A 16,531-nucleotide genomic window follows, 5' to 3' on the forward strand; every position below is an offset into this window, starting at 1 on the left:
CATTATCACAAAATTTAATTTTTTTAGGTTTTCCAGAGGAAGAAAGTAGGGAAAGAAAGCAACATTTAAATATAAACTCCAACACCATCTTTTTTTGAAATTTATCAAAACTGGAGACCATTACGCGTTTAAAATAGCAGAGATATTTAAGTCACTCGTAAGGCAAATGACAGAAGTGCACCAACAAAGAAAACATAAGGCAAAGGCAAAAGTCATCAATATAAAGAGAACAGCAAGATAAACACTTCAAATTTCTTTAAAAATGGGTATAATACAGGAATACAAACCTCTCAAAAAGGAAAAAAGAGCCTATACATTAAAATATGTTTGACTTTACGGAAAACTGATATAGAAATTAAAAAATAGATTCCACAGCCACTTAAAATATTTACTCATTAAAAAAATAATCCAGATAAAAGTATAATAAAAGAATAATTATAAAAGTATAATAAATACTTCCTGTAAGGCAGTCCAGTACTATGCATCAAGAACCTCAAAACTATTCACATAGTACAATCTAATAATGTTCCTTCTAGGAATTTACCCTGAGAAAATAATCAGACATATGCACCATGATTCCCATATGAAGACATTTGTTGTAATATGTTTACGGAAAAGAAAAACAAGAAAACAAGCTAATATTCACAGGGGAGTTTGATTAAATAATGTACAGTACTTCGCGAGGCTGGTGTATAATGTGGAAATTATAATGTGGACAAAGGAGAGATGTTCATGAGATGACACAGTGTCAGACGCTTTTCTAGTCCTTTTCTGCCCTAGTTTAAGGCGTGTTTCATTTCTGTAATCCCCCAGACACTCTCCACATGACAGCAGTTGTCATCTGCTCTGACCACGTTTACTGACGCCTTCCCCAGTGGTCTGCAGAGTCTCTGCCTGCGCCAGTCTTCTCTCCACACAGGCCCAGCTCAGAAGCACTTGCTGATGAGCTACTTAACTGGGTGGAAGTTGCAACACAAAATTAAGCAAACCAAATCGAAACAAAACAACCTGTATTTCTCATTCAACTTTTTCAACTACCGAACTCTAATCCATATGGTACTATTTCCTAAACAAGAGAAAGCAAGAAAACCGAAACCCTTTAAATGTGACCACCAATCATAAAACAAGACCCTGAAAATTGGGCAGAAGAAAACATTCAGCTTTGAGAAAGCATATATAAATCACTTGGTATATACGGTTTAGAACATCCAAGGATACGAACAGACAATACACATGCGAGAAAACACTACTAGTAAAACAAGTGCAGAAAATACACAAAGCTGTACTGTTTTCGGCCTACTAAAATAGCTTTTGATATTCTTATGTATAAATTAAAGTACAAATACTGCGACGGATATGATGAAGTGCATCTCCTCATAGGTTGTTGGTAATATTATAAACTGGTGCTGTTCTTAAGACAAAAGTAAAAAAAAAAGTTCATATTCTATGGCCCACTTATAATACAGTTGAGAAGTGAGCAAAGAAAATAATCTATTAATAACTATATAAAAAGCTTATGCAAAACATATAACTCAAAATATTATTTATGATACTAAGAATTAGAAATAAAGTGACCAAAAATAGGGGAATAATAAAAGCATCAAGGAGTAGCGATATTACATAATATTAAAAATCTATTAAAATGATTCTTAGGAAGCCTGTAAACCACCTGGGAAAATGCTTCTAAAATGAAGTAGAAAATAAAGATACAAAATAGTACATGGACTATCATTAATACTGTATTAAAAAGATAAGTACAGAGCTAAGACTGGAAGGAAATATGCCAGAAGATCAAGAGGAGGGGTAGGGTTAGTATATGATTTTCTTCCTTATCTCTACTTCGCAAAATGTGATTGTATGATGTTTACAGTGATTTAAAAAAAACAATTGAAAAGGAAAGATTTAGAATGCCTGCATCCTAGCCATTCTTGAATATACGGTTCAATTTTCACCTAAGTCCGTGATGGCACCAATTCAATCCCTTTCTCTAGTCATTCTTTATATCATATTTTCACAATAAACTTATGATAATTTAACTGCAGAGTACAGCATGAGAAATGCTGGGCTGGATGAAGCACAAGCTGGAATCAAGATTGCCGGGAGAAATATCAATAACCTCAGATATGCAGATGACACCATCCTTATGGCAGAAAGTGAAGAAGAACTAAAGAGCCTCTTGATGAAGGTGAAAGAGGAGAGTGAAAAAGTTGGCTTAAAGCTCAACATTCATAAAACTAAGATCATGGCATCTAGTCCAATCACTTCATGGCAAATAGATGGGGAAACAGTGAAAATAGTGGCAGACTTTATTTTTGGGGGCTCCAAAATCACTGCAGATGGTGATTTCACTGTAGCCATGAAATTAAAAGACGTTTACTCCTTGGAAGGAAAGTTATGATCAACCTAGACAGCATATTAAAAAGCAGAGACGTTACTTTGCAAACAAAGGTCCGTCTAGTCAAAGCTATGGTTTTTCTAGTAGTCATGCTGAGCGCTGAAGAGTTGATGCTTTTGAACTGTGGTGTTGGAGAAGACTCTTGAGAGTCCCTTGAACTGCAAGGAGATCCAACTAGTCCATCCTAAAGGAAATCAGTCCTGAATATTCATTGGAAGGACTGATGCTTGAAGCTGAAGCTCCAATACTTTGGCCACCTGATGGCGAAGAGCTGACTCACTTGAAAAAACCCTGATGCTGGGAAAGATTGAAGGCGGGAGGAGAAGGGGACGACAGAGGATGAGATGGTTGGATGGCATCACTGACTCGAGGGACATGAGTTTGAGTGAACTCCGGGAGTTGGTGATGGACAGGGAGGCCTGGCGTGCTGCAGTCCATGGGGTCGCAGAGTTGGACACGCCTGAGTGACTGAACTGAACTGAATTGCTGCATTATATAATTGCCTAACATTGTAAAATAGAGTCCATATTTTATAGAAGTTCACAACTGTTACAGACCTGGGGTATACTAATTATTCTATCCGTATGTCTGTCTAGTGTTCAGGATACTAGAAATGTGAAGGAACACAACTGTTGACTAATTGAATCAAGGTGTACTTTGAGGATAAAAAAAAACATGATCTTAAAAAATATTTGTATTTATATGTGAAATTATTCTTTCCTACCACATAAAAATAGAAATTCCATAGTTCAACAAATAGCGCTACAGATTTACTTCTTTTCAAAACTATTAAATACAATTTTTGTAAAATGTAGGTGAATAAATCTGATAAAGACAATCTTCTTATGAGACTTTATTTCTTTAGAAATAATGTCTCTAGACAACTAATACCTCATATAAAGTCTCTGTATCTGAATTAATGAACTGAAATACCAATAAAATGTCATTACGGGCTCACAGTGTACTTAAAAGTTAGACTAAGTTAGGATCTGTTTAGTTTGGTCTCTGTGACAACTGAATTGGGCTGAAAAGACATTCAGTTTATATTACACTTTGTTAAGCAAAGGAATAATCAAAATTTTGGAAGAACATGTTTAACCAACTTAAGAAAACTATTTTTAAGTATTACAATAGCTTCCATTTGCATAAAAATAATCAAATGCTGATTAAAAATGAATCTTCTTTATTCACTTAATCAAGGATGCATTGTTAGAATTTAGAATTTCTATTACTGTACTTTTGTAAAGTAGTAAAACTGCATTTCTTTTAAATATCCTGTAATTCTCACTATTCACACTTATTCACATAGAGAACCCTCTGGGTTGTCCAAAAGAGTGATGTGGAACAGTAGCAGGCGGACTACGTTTTGCAAAACTGATTTGCCATTGAAAGATGTACTAACTGAGATTATTAGGCTCCTGTTTCAGCTACCTCTGTTTTAATTATTTTTGCAAAGGTAAATACTTTTTGATGTTGCAAAATATATTTCTTAATACATTCATTAATAAGGTCACACTCATCATTAGTATTGTGATTTCAGATGTGATTTTTCACTTTTTAGATTTTTTTTAAATTAAACATGCTTATGATAATCTGCTTTGGTATCTTTTGACAATGAAATTGATAATTTAAAACACTAGAATACTAAAAAAAAATTTTAAATAAAAGATAAAACACTAATACTTTCCCTAATATAAGTCATATGATTAACTCACTCTACACTATGAAATATTTTTTACTTCAAATTCAACTTTAATTACTCTTCCTTCCTTCTTTTATTCCTAATCCAGGAAACCAAATCTATTTCTAGATTTGTTTGAATTTTTGAATCTATAATACATTTCTTTAAATGTTTAGATTAAAAGATTTATATTGCTTTAGAATTTAAAGGCTCAAAAAAGATCTTTAAGTGACTATGTAGGAGCTGGCACATATTCTTAACACTCTTAAACATCCACCTCCTAAAGACAACCTCCGGGTGTGATCTTAATGAAACTTGTGTGTTGTCCCAAATGGAGGGTTAGAAATGATTTTTTCTTCTACTTTTTAAATCTAGACTAAAACCTTGTGCATATTCTAATTCATAGGTACTTTAACGGATTCTGATTATAATTGAACTACTTATCCTGAAATTTCACCAATAAAGGAGAAAAGAGTGAATAGCATTAAGTCTCATTATGTTTACACTCTTGAGTAAGAACATGCTGATAGACCTCAAGTTTTATTTGAAAACTGAAAATTCTAGGCCTCAAGTCAAGGTGACTGGTGAAAATGTCCATGTTGTTCATATTACATCTTCACAGACACACAACAGATCAGGTTCTGGGGGAGAAATGAAAAAACAGGTATGGGGAACTTTGTTAAGAGAAGGAGACTACAAGAACTCCTGGCTTCTAGATCACTTAGGATGTTAGAATCTATATGAAAAGATTTTGAGAACATCCCTCTAATTCTGATATAGGAGATATTAGGCTTCCCACAAAATGAACCCAAGTCTTGGACACAAAATGGCTTTACAAAATCATATATAAACTATTGATAGATGATAATCTGTTGATAGCACAATGGTGAATCCCTAGGTTTATTCTAACTGAGATCAAGATCCTATATTTGGACTGAATTTTGAAACTCAGTAATGTGCATATTTTTTGCCCCCATAAGGATTTAAGTAAAGATGAAATAAAATTTGAAAGCAAATGAAGAACACTGTTCTTCAAAGCAGACACGGAGAGTATCATTGTTCTCACTGATTTCTAGAGAATGCTTCAGACTAACCCAAATCAAGCTGTTCTTTTTTGGATTTTACAAGAAAACTTCAATCTTCAATGAAAATGTATTCTCTCACTTTTAAGAAAATATTCTAAAAGGTTTCTGAATCAAAAGGAATATTTGGACTATGACATATTTAAGGGTAAATATAACAGAAGATGTATTAAAAAAAGAATGAACAAATCAAAACATAATTTACAGTGGATGAAAGGAAAGCAACAAAAACTAACATTTTTATAAGTCATTGTTTGAGATTTAAAATTCCTCTACAATCTATCTGAACTTTCTAACACTGTATGTAAGCAACATTTTAGCAACTTCAGGAAATAAACAGAAACACAAGACAACAGGTAATACTCTGAAAACGGTACGACAAAGAAAACTGCAGAGAACAGATAAAGGCATAGACAGTTTTTACAGAGTAAAAATGCTTGCAATGCATTCTCAAGATGCACATGTTTTTCATTTCCAGAGGTTAAATACTTAGAGAAAGGTCAGTATATCATTTCAAACTTGCTACTAAAAATTAAAATCTTAAAACAGTTTATACCCTGTACTTAGAAGTAGGTAGGTCGACATCGAGGAAACAAGAATGCTGAACAATCGATCGAAGAGGACCGGAGGGCTCAGGAGAGGCATGACGAAGGAGGAGGCTGCAATAAAACAGATTTGGGTGGAGTCAGTATGAGGGACACAGTGCACAGAGTTTAAAGCACTGAATAATCTATTATCACTTACAGCATTTATTGCTTGTGTGACATTTAAAAGGAAACTACACTTGCCCTACTCATTTTTCTAAGACACTTAAAACTCTATATGTTTAATGACATTCCCTCACTTTAACCACATTTTAGTTCAGATTTTTTCAGTGTATATCCTCACTCTTGCTCACTGTAATAACTCCTAAGAGAATAATGTAAATAATAAAAATAAAAAATATTACTCAAGATTCAGCAACTTTTCTCTTAATTAGACATTTAATTCAAGACAGAGGTTGATTTCCCTAAAGCCCACCCCTCCCCGCTTTTCCCCAAGTTTTCCCACTGCAAAGTATTGCATTGAGAGTTATAGCATGCTAGTTAGAAAAGGAGACAAGAGAAAAGGAGTTCACCACTCAAGAGAGCTGTAATAGGAGTAATCCAAGTAAGGGAAGTCATCTTTCCTCTCAGGGTCAGAAAGCAGTCACGTCACTGGGGAGAGCAGATGAACTGGGGCAGGGGTGGTTACAGCTCAGCTAGGAAAGAATCCGCCTGCGAGGCAGGAGACACTGGTTTGATTTCTGGGTCAGGAAGATCCCCTGAAGAAGGGATAGGCTACCCAGTCCAGTATTCTTGGGCTTCCCCGTGGGTCAGACGGTAAAGAATCTGCCTGCAATGTGGGAGACCTGGGTTCGATCCTCGGGTTGGGAAGATCTCCTGGAGGACGGCATGGTAACTCACTCCAGAATTCTTGCTTGGAGAATCCCATGGATTCTGGTGGACTACAACAGTCCATGGGGTGGCAGAAAGTCAGACATGACTGAACAGCTGAGCACAACTAAGCATAAACTTCCCAATCTTGATTCTGGGAAGAAAATGTGCATAATTTCCTAACCCTCCTGGTTAAGATTGGCAATATGTGCCCCACTCTGCTAAGCTGTATCAGTTGGGTCTGACTCTCTGCAAGCCTATGGACTATAACACACCAGGCTCCTCTGTCCATGTGATTCTCCAGGCAAGAATACTGAAGTGGGTTGCCATGCCCTCCTCCAGGGGATATCCTGCCCCAGGCATCAAACCTGCCTCTCTTACAGCTCCTGCACTAATGCATTATGGCAGGCAGGCTCTTTACCATTAGTGCCTCCTTTGGAATTAATGTTTCAGTGGAGAAACAGCTCCAGAAAGAGTGAAGGGATGGAGCCAAAGCAAAAACAATACCCAGCTGTGGATGTGACTGGTGATGGAAGCAAGGTCTGATGCTGTAAAGAGCAATATTGCATAGGAACCTGGAATGTCAGGTCCATGAATCAAGGCAAATTGGAAGTGGTCAAACAGGAGATGGCAAGAGTGAATGTTGACATACTAGGAATCAGCGAACTAAAATGGACTGGAATGGGTGAATTTAACTCAGATGACCATTATATCTACTACTGTTGGGCAGGAATCCCTCAGAAGAAATGGAGTAGCCATCATGGTCAACAAAAGAGTCTGAAAGGCAGTACTTGGATGCAATCTCAAAAATGACAGGATGATCTCTGTTCGTTTCCAAGGCAAACCATTCAATATCACAGTAATCCAAGTCTATGCCCCAACCAGTAACGCTGAAGACGCTGAAGTTGAACGGTTCTATGAAGACCTACAAGACCTTTTAGAACTAACACCCAAAAAAGATGTCCTTTTCATTATAGGGCACTGGAATACAAAAGTAGGAAGTCAAGAAACACCTGGAGTAACAGGCAAATTTGGCCTTGGAATACGGAATGAAGCAGGGCAAAGACTAATAGAGTTTTGCCAAGAAAATGCACTGGTCATAGCAAACACCCTCTTCCAACAACACAAGAGAAGACTCTACACATGGACATCACCAGATGGTCAACACCAAAATCAGACTGATTATATTCTTTGCAGCCAAAGATGGAGAAACTCTATACAGTCAACAAAAACAAGACCAGGAGCTGACTGTGACACAGATCATGAACTCCTTATTGCCAAATTCAGACTGAAATTGAAGAAAGTAGGGAAAACCACTAGACCATTCAGGTATGACCTAAATCAAATCCCTTATGATTATACAGTGGAAGTGAGAAATAGATTTAAGGGACTAGATCTGATAGATAGACTGCCTGATGAACTATGGACGGAGGTTCATGACATTGTACAGGAGACAGGGAGCAAGACCATCCCCATGGAAAAGAAATGCAAAAAAGCAAAATGGCTGTCTGGGGAGGCCTTACAAATAGCTGTGAAAAGAAGAGAAGTGAAAAGCAAAGGAGAAAAGGAAAGATACAAGCATCTGAATGCAGAGTTCCAAAGAAGTTCCAAAGCAAGGAGAGATAAGAAAGCCTCCCTCAGCGATCAATGCAAAGAAATAGAGGAAAACAACAGAATGGGAAAGACTAGAGATCTCTTCAAGAAAATTAGAGATACCAAGGGAACATTTCATGCAAAGATAGGCTCGATAAAGGACAGAAATGGTAGGGACCTAACAGAAGCAGAAGATATTAAGAACAGGTGGCAAGAATACACAGAAGAACTGTACAAAAAAGATCTTCACGACCCAGATAATCACGATGGTGTGATCACAGACCTAGAGCCAGACATCCTGGAATGTGAAGTCAAGTGGGCCTTAGGAAGCATCACTATGAACAAAGCTAGTGGAGGTGATGGAATTCCAGTTGAGCTATTTCAAATCCTGAAAGATGATGCTGTGAAAGTGCTGCACTCAATATGCCAGCAAATTTGGAAAACTCAGCAGTGGCCACAGGATTGGAAAAGGGCAGTTTTCATTCCAATCCCAAAGAAAGGCAATGCCAAAGAATGCTCAAACTACCGCACAATTGCACTCATCTCACACGCTAATAAAGTAATGCTCACAATTCTCCAAGCCAGGCTTCAGCAATACGTGAACCATGAACTTCCAGTTGTTCAACCTGGTTTTAGAAAAGGCAGAGGAACCAGAGACCAAATTGCCAACATCTGCTGGATCATCGAAAAAGCAAGAGAATTCCACAAAAACATCTATTTCTGCTTTATTGACTATGCCAAAGCCTTTGCCTGTGTGGACCACAATAAACTGTGGAAAATTCTGAAAGAGACGGGAATACCAGACCACCTGACCTGCCTCTCAAGAAATTTGTATGCAGGTCAGGAAGCAACAGTTAGAACTGGACATGGAACAACAGACTGGTTCCAAATAGGAAAAGGAATACTTTAAGGCTGTATATTGTCACCCTGCTTATTTAACTTCTATGCAGAGTACATCATGAGAAATGCTGGGCTGGAAGAAGTACAAGCTGGAATCAAGATTGCCAGGAGAAATATCAATAACCTCAGATATGCAGATGACACCACCCTTATGGCAGAAAGTGAAGAGGAACTAAAATGCCTCTTGATGAAGGTGAAAGTGGAGAGTGAAAAAGTTGGCTTAAAACTCAACATTCAGAAAACGAAGATCATGGCATCTGGTCCCATCACTTAACGGGAAATAGATGGGGAAATAGTGGAAACAGTGTCAGACTTTATTTTTTTGGGCTCCAAAATCACTGCAGATGGTGACTGCAGCTATGAAATTAAAAGACGTTTACTCCTTGGAAGGAAAGTTATGACTAACCTAGATAGCATATTCAAAAGCAGAGACATTACTCTGCCAACAAAGGTTCGTCTAGTCAAGGCTATAGAGAAGGCAATGGCAACCCACTCCAGTACTCTTGCCTGGAAAATCCCATGGACGGAGGAGCCTGGTAGGCTGCAGTCAATGGGGTCGCTAAGAGTTGGGCACGACTGAGCGACTTCACTTTCACTTTTCACTTTCATGCATTGGAGAAGGAAATGGCAACCCACTCCAGTGTTCTTGCCTAGAGAATCCCAGGGACAGAGGAGCCTGGTGGGCTGCTGTCTATGGGGTCGCACAGAGTAGGACATGACTGAAGCGACTTAGCAGCAGCAGCAGCAGTAGTCAAGGCTATGGTTTTTCCAGTGGTCATGTATGGATGTGAGAGTTGGACTGTGAAGAAAGCTGAGTGCCGAACAATTGATGCTTCTGAACTGTGGTGTTGGAGAAGATTCTTGGGAGTCCCTTGGACTGCAAGGAGATCCAACCAATCCATTCTGAAGGAGATCAGCCCTGGGATTTCTTTGGAAGGAATGATGCTAAAGCTGAAACTCCAGTACTTTGGCCACCTCGTGCAAAGAGTTGACTCACTGGAAAAGACTGATGCTGGGAGGGATTGGGGGCAGGAGGAGAAGTGGACGACAGAGGATGAGAAGGCTGGATGGCATCACTGACTCGATGGACATGAGTCTGAGTGAACTCCAGGAGATGGTGATGGACAGGGAGGCCTGGCGTGCTGCGATTCATGGGGTCGCAAAGAGTCGGACACGACTGAGCGACTGAACTGAACTGAACTGAGAATGAAGACAGATCCCTCAGGAGGGCATCCTGGATGAAAGGCTTATGACTGTTTAACCATGAGGCAAGTCTGTTAACCCATTTAGGCGATCTCTTATTACTCTCAGGGAACAGAAGAGCACCAGAACATAGTACCATCTGAACACGTTTTTTAAAAAAATCCAAGAGTAGTCTGTCTATTGTCATGTAGAATAAATTTAAATAGTAACTCCGGCAATCAAGATAATTTAAAAGGAACAGTCTACATAAAGCCCATAATGAAATAAAGCTCATACAGTGAAAACAGAGTTAGGTTTACAAGAGATGCTTCTTGTCCAGCTCCACTTACACAATGACCACAGTGTCTGGAAAAGGTGCAAATCAAAACTTGGAGAGACACATGTCAGTTTCCTGCTGTGTTTTTATACATCTGCTTGGATTTTAAGAGTAATCCAAGGTAAAACACTCCTATCCCTTAATGCTCCTTGTAAGGCAAAGATCCGCCCAACGATCTTTTTTATTAAAATGATGAACAAAAAGCATTTTTAAACAAATAAAGGTTAAACTGCACATCACATCATTCATAGGCATGACAAACTGTCGTCTTCTCCTTTTTTTAATGAAAAATCTGGACTTCCCATCTGCCCCTGCCTTCCAGCTGGAAGGAAAAGGCTGCCTTTAAATGGCGTGTTTGCTCCACATGCACATTCTCCAGAGAATGACAGAGGAGAGCGCTCTGAAACACACAACTGGCTTTATAGATGTGTGAGGTGTTGGGAGGTGACTAAGCAATGTTATTTTCAGCAAGGGAAATACAGATGAAATTTAACTGCTTCCTAGTCCCTGTGTAAGAACTGAGAATTTATGAACTGACATGAAACTTCAGCATAGGAATCTCTTCACAAAACCTTCTTCCCTCCTGGAATCACTTTTTATCAGGTGTGAATAAATATGCAGCCTTATTATCAAGTCATAAATATTCTCTCAGGAATTCTTATTAACACATGAATGCTCACAAGAGTTCTAATTTTCTTTATCAAATTCTAGCAAGAGACAGAAATAATAGGTACTCGTTATTTTCTCACAACAAATTTGTTTCAGTAACAATAATACAGATGTAAATGGATAATTTTAAGATGTACCCTGATGGAAAGTCACCTCATTCGATTTGATTGACCTCTTACCTAATATTGTCCAGCTAACAATCTGATTAAGAAGAGGCAGTCCTTGTTTCTTGAGTAGACTGTTATGGGTGCTGTACACAACACACATGGAAAACACGATGCTCAGCATCTGAAAACAAACCCAGAAGACGTGAGAAGAGAGGAGGTGGTGAGTGGCCAGGTATATATTGGAAAGATACTTAGAAAACCGCTTCAACCGCTGGAATCTGGCCAAAATGCTATTGAAATTGGACCAGCTCACCTTCCTGTGGCTAAGACCAAGGGTCGGAATTCCTGGACTAAGCAAAGGGCCGTCCTTTATAAGCACGAATGAGGCACTCTACACTTTCAACATACGTTACCACACTGTGTCTGCTTGGGAATACGTTCTCAATCTTGAAGGTTTCTTAAATCACGGGCATGCAGAGGGTGGACTGCACACAGCCTGGTGTGTCTGCCTGAATGTCTTCCCCCTCTGGCCTCACTCACGGCAGGTCTGTTTACACATAAAGTACACATCTGTGGCCTGAGGGGTCACTGGTGCTGAGAATGCAAGGAGTGTAGAATTCTTTAGGGAGTACACATAAACTGGCGGAGCTGGAAAACTATGGCTTGTAGGCTGGTGCTTGCTTTTAGAAATGCTGCTTTATTGAAATCTTGTTTTCTTTACTGTTGTAGTCACTCCCATTCGTTTACCTATTGTCGATAGCTCCCTTTGCCCTACAATGGTAGAGCTGAAAACTGACAAGACTCCATATGGCCCACAAGCCTAAAATACGTACAGTCTGGCTCTTCAGAAAAATGTGTGCTGACCCCTGAATTAGTGGATTAACAGCCAGTTTAAGAAATGAGCTAAACTATGGTTGTGAACCAAGTAAACTCTCTTAAAGTTCAGATTAGCAACCTGATCACCAAATCCTAAAGACACATTTAATTTACTCATGTTTTCAGTGAATTAAGGAGAAATGCTGTCAATAAATCTATGACACAATCCTAGGATCCTTTCAATTGTAAGACACATTCTCATTTCAGATACGTTAAACTGTGAAAAAACACAAATCTTCAAATCAAACATATATATATATATATGGTACACAACAGAGGAGTGAATGCAAATTAATAAGGTTAATATAAGAGGCAATTTGATTTACCTTATATTTAGGAGCATTTCTAACAAAGTCCATAAGAATTTTAACATGGTATTTTTTGTTCCTAAGAGTGAGATGCAGAAACACTCACCTTTGTCAAAATATTCACTATTACAGGTGAATTTTGTCAAAGCTACTATGGTTTAGTATAAAGCCAATCCATGTACCAAATATAATGAAAAGATATGTTTCAATGGCTTGATAGGATCTTTAATGAAAATATTTCTCTTTTTCATATGTTCTGTGTTGTTCTCCAGAATGAGTTAACATCTTTCATGTGTTGTATATTTTAATTTTTGAGTGTTCTTAGAACAACTATTATCCCAGCTTTACTCTGAGTAAATTTTTTGAGAAGAGTCAGATATGTTTTCTTTTTAATCAATGTTCTAGATGTGGCTTATTTTTTATTGTTTAAAAGGAAAAAAAAAAGTGACTTCTACTCTTATCTACAGTAAAGCTATCATTTTACAGAATATGACATCATATAACCTCTTACCACCCTATTGAATATTGTCTCTACTGATTAAAAACAAGCAGACTGAAGCTCTATTACTGAAAATCACACATCTACGTACAAAGAGTAGCTGGGAATTAACTCAATTTGGAAACATCAAGTTCAAAGTTCTTGTCACCACTCCAAAGCCACCAACCACGGTGAAGTTTATTTCTCCTAGCGTGTCATCTGAAGTCTTAAAGTGGCTAATCTTCATATAAACATACTCAGCGGCTGCTTTCACTTCAAAGAACTTATGCTTTCCTGACCCTAAAGAGGACAACACAGAATCTCAGAACAGAAGAAGCCCTTTTCAGTTCAACCTCTTGGTCAATACCTCTTCAGTTCAGTTCAGTTCAGTTGCTCAGTTGTGTCTGACTCTTTGTGACCCCGTGGACCACAGCACGCCAGGCCTCCCTGTCCATCACCAACTCCCAGAGTTTACCCAAACCCATGTCCATTGAGTCGGTGATGCCATCCAACCATCTCATCCTCTGACATCCCTTTCTCCTCCAGCCCTCAATCTTTCCCAGCATCAGGGTCTTTTCCAATGAGTCAGCTCTTCGCATCAGGTGGCCAAAGTAGACTTATACCTCCTTAATCTCTGCTCTCCAGGCATTTAGCGGCGAGGGGGCAGGGGGCAGCTCCTGTTGACCTTTTTGCTACTTAAGAGAATGTATTTCCTTTATTCCTTCTAGAGAATGTATTTCCTTTTAATATCTTAAACAGAAAACTCTCTTCTCTGCTCTTTTTATTGAGAAGTAAAAACATGATGGCATCTTAAGAACAAGATAATTAAATACAACCATAAGGTGCATTTTATCATGTCATATATATAACATACTATTGAAAATCTGTAACCCACCTGTAATAGATGTAACACCAGCTCTTCATTTATAAAACTATCTTTTCTTTTTATGACAGATGTTACAACAAACAGGGAGAGTAGAAGAACCAGCAAGCCTGCACCCACTCTGTTTTAAAACACAATTCACAATAGAATAGGTCAGTGGCAAACTTATATGGAGACGATTTATAAACTTCTTTTCCTCTCAGCCTGAGTCCTGCTCATCTGTATCAACAGTGTTTGAACAGGACGGACAGGGAGAGACTGATGAAAGGAGCGGAAGGGTCTTTACAGAGACAAGAGAATCAGAGCAATGGGAAGTAACAAATAAATCAAAATGTTTGAATTCATCTTTGCACATGCTGTTTACAGTTTAAAACAACTGCAAAATGTTTTCACTTAGTAATCATAAGGTATGGCTAAGAGAGAATAGTCCTAGAATTCAATACTGTTTTTTGAGCTCTGCAGATAAATTGATTTCACAGAATAATTTCTAATCTAAGTCCATAATTATTATTCTCACAGAAATGAGAATAAATGTATTAATTTATAGATAACACATACTTTAAAATTAACATATACTTTAAAAATATTGTTGTGGTTTCTTTCAGTTAAAAAGAATACCATCATCTATTAAAGATTGAGTTAGACTGCTAAAAAATTTCCTTACACAGAGTTCAAAAGAAAGTAATGAAGATGATTACATAATTAGAAAACAAGAGAGTAAAAGGTTAATGAAATAATGATCATTTAGCTTCCCAAGCACATACACACACAGCCAATAGATTATATGATAATAATTTAAAATTAAAAACACAGGTAACCAGTAATTTTACAGATTCGTTTGGGACACACTGAGGGGAAATAAACCTAAGAGCAGCAAGGAGAATTCAAGTAACGTATAAAGAATTTTCTAACCGCATACGTGATTAAACATGAGAAAGCTGTCAAGGTGCACAGAGACGCCCCCCTCCCCAGTGGAGATCTTTATGTTCAAAGTAGAAGAGAATTTCATCTTTCTAAGACATTAAAAATGTGGACTTGCTCAAAGGCAAAGACAGAGTGTATCAGTCATCAGCAGCTTTTTAGACCTGTTAATTTCAGCAACTGAACATGTTTTTCATGTGAAATCATGTACTGGTTCCCCCAACATACAAGAGCTTCTAGACATTTTTTAAATTGTTGGAAATTTAAGTTACCACTGGCACAATTTCATTTTTTATGAAGGCCCAGAAGCATCTTCAGGGAGTTTCAATGCCTCTCAGAGCCGGGCCAAAATGATGACTCATGGTTTAGTATTAATATTTTAACTTCCAGGTTGTTCACATGATTTTAAACTCATGGCCAAGATGTGGTTCATATAGTGTTGATTGAGAAAAACAATTGTATTCAAAAGAAAGTAAGTTAAAATAGTGTCCATACACTAAAAAGATATCTGGCTGTCGTCCAACAACAGGCATAAGTGGGAACACGGCCAGTAGCAAACAGAAGAAAATCCAACTCAGCGAGATGCTCTAAAATAAAGAAAAAAGTTATCTTTAGACATTATGGTACAAACAACTGTCTTCGTTGTTTCACAGACTACATGGTTGTGAAACTAAGAGGAAAATTCAAAGCCTTACATTCGTTTACTCTAAAAGTAATAGAGCTACTACCTGTGAAGGATCTGTTAAGTTGGAGGTTCTCTATTAAGTATGATTTAGGTATTATCTCCTTTAATTCTCACAATAACCTCAAGAGGTAGGCTATATTATTCACAGTATTTCAGATTAGGATACTGAGCCCAGAGACGTCAAAGTGTGTAGCACCAGATCTATGACTAGTAAATGAAAGAGCCAGGATTTAAACCTGGATTTAAACTCTTTCAAAGCAAGCACTTCATTCAATTCTTTGTGCATGCTCAGTCGTGTCTGACTCTTTGGGACCCCATACTTTAGCCCACTAGGCTCCTCTGTCCATGGGATTATGCCAACAAAGAATACTGGAGTGGGTTGCCCTTTCCTCCTCCAGGGGATCTTCCTGACCCAGGGATCAAACTCACATCTCCTGTGGCCCCTGCACTGGCAGGCAGGTTTGTTACCACTGAGCCAACCGGGAAGCCTCATTCAATTTATAGTCTACTGTACGCTGATGACATCTTCAAGAAAGCTGGCCTAATATTAAATGATTGCATCCAGGAGGGATAAAAGTAAAAACATTTTTGTAGTTAGATTAAGGCCAAAAAATTATCAATAATTCCACTAACTGGAACATCTTGTAGGTTCTCATAGAAGAGAAAGAAGAAATGTCTATCTTCGTGCTACCTCCACCAAAAAGCATCAAAGTGGAAACATGAGAATATTTTTTGTAGCACATTGTAATTGCCTATATAGTTAAAGGCAGAAAATCAGGGGTAATTATAATAATCATTCAGTAAAAAAAAAAAAAAAGTTGTGAAATATGAAGTATAGGATGATTCCTTTCTTCCTCTGTAAGAATAAATGTGTAGGAAAAAAATCCAGAAGAGTTCACAACATGCAATGTCTGGGTGACGGGACTGTGGGTGGTTTTTTCCTAATTCTTTGCTTATTTGTGTATTCTCATTTGTCTTCAGGGATACATGTAATGCATAAAAAATAAGCTCTGCAAAAC

At 37.9% G+C, this 16,531-nt stretch overlaps 1 protein-coding gene across 5 annotated transcripts in view; it reads right to left on the minus strand.

Annotated features, from left to right (window-relative positions):
• Window positions 1-16,531, minus strand: part of PIGN (phosphatidylinositol glycan anchor biosynthesis class N) — a 105,114-nt gene that overhangs the window by 38,195 nt on the left and 50,388 nt on the right. For all 5 annotated transcript variants that reach the window (XM_019986836.2, XM_019986837.2, XM_019986835.2 and 2 more), the window contains 4 exons: window positions 15,323-15,414; window positions 13,919-14,027; window positions 11,434-11,542; window positions 5,715-5,817 (listed from right to left, as the gene is read on the minus strand). In XM_019986836.2, the coding sequence (XP_019842395.2) occupies window positions 5,715-5,817; window positions 11,434-11,542; window positions 13,919-14,027; window positions 15,323-15,414 (413 nt within the window). The remainder of the gene's footprint in view (window positions 1-5,714; window positions 5,818-11,433; window positions 11,543-13,918; window positions 14,028-15,322; window positions 15,415-16,531) is intronic.

This window comes from Bos indicus, chromosome 24, assembly GCF_029378745.1.
Source record: "Bos indicus isolate NIAB-ARS_2022 breed Sahiwal x Tharparkar chromosome 24, NIAB-ARS_B.indTharparkar_mat_pri_1.0, whole genome shotgun sequence".
Classification (NCBI taxonomy): Eukaryota; Metazoa; Chordata; class Mammalia; order Artiodactyla; family Bovidae; genus Bos; species Bos indicus.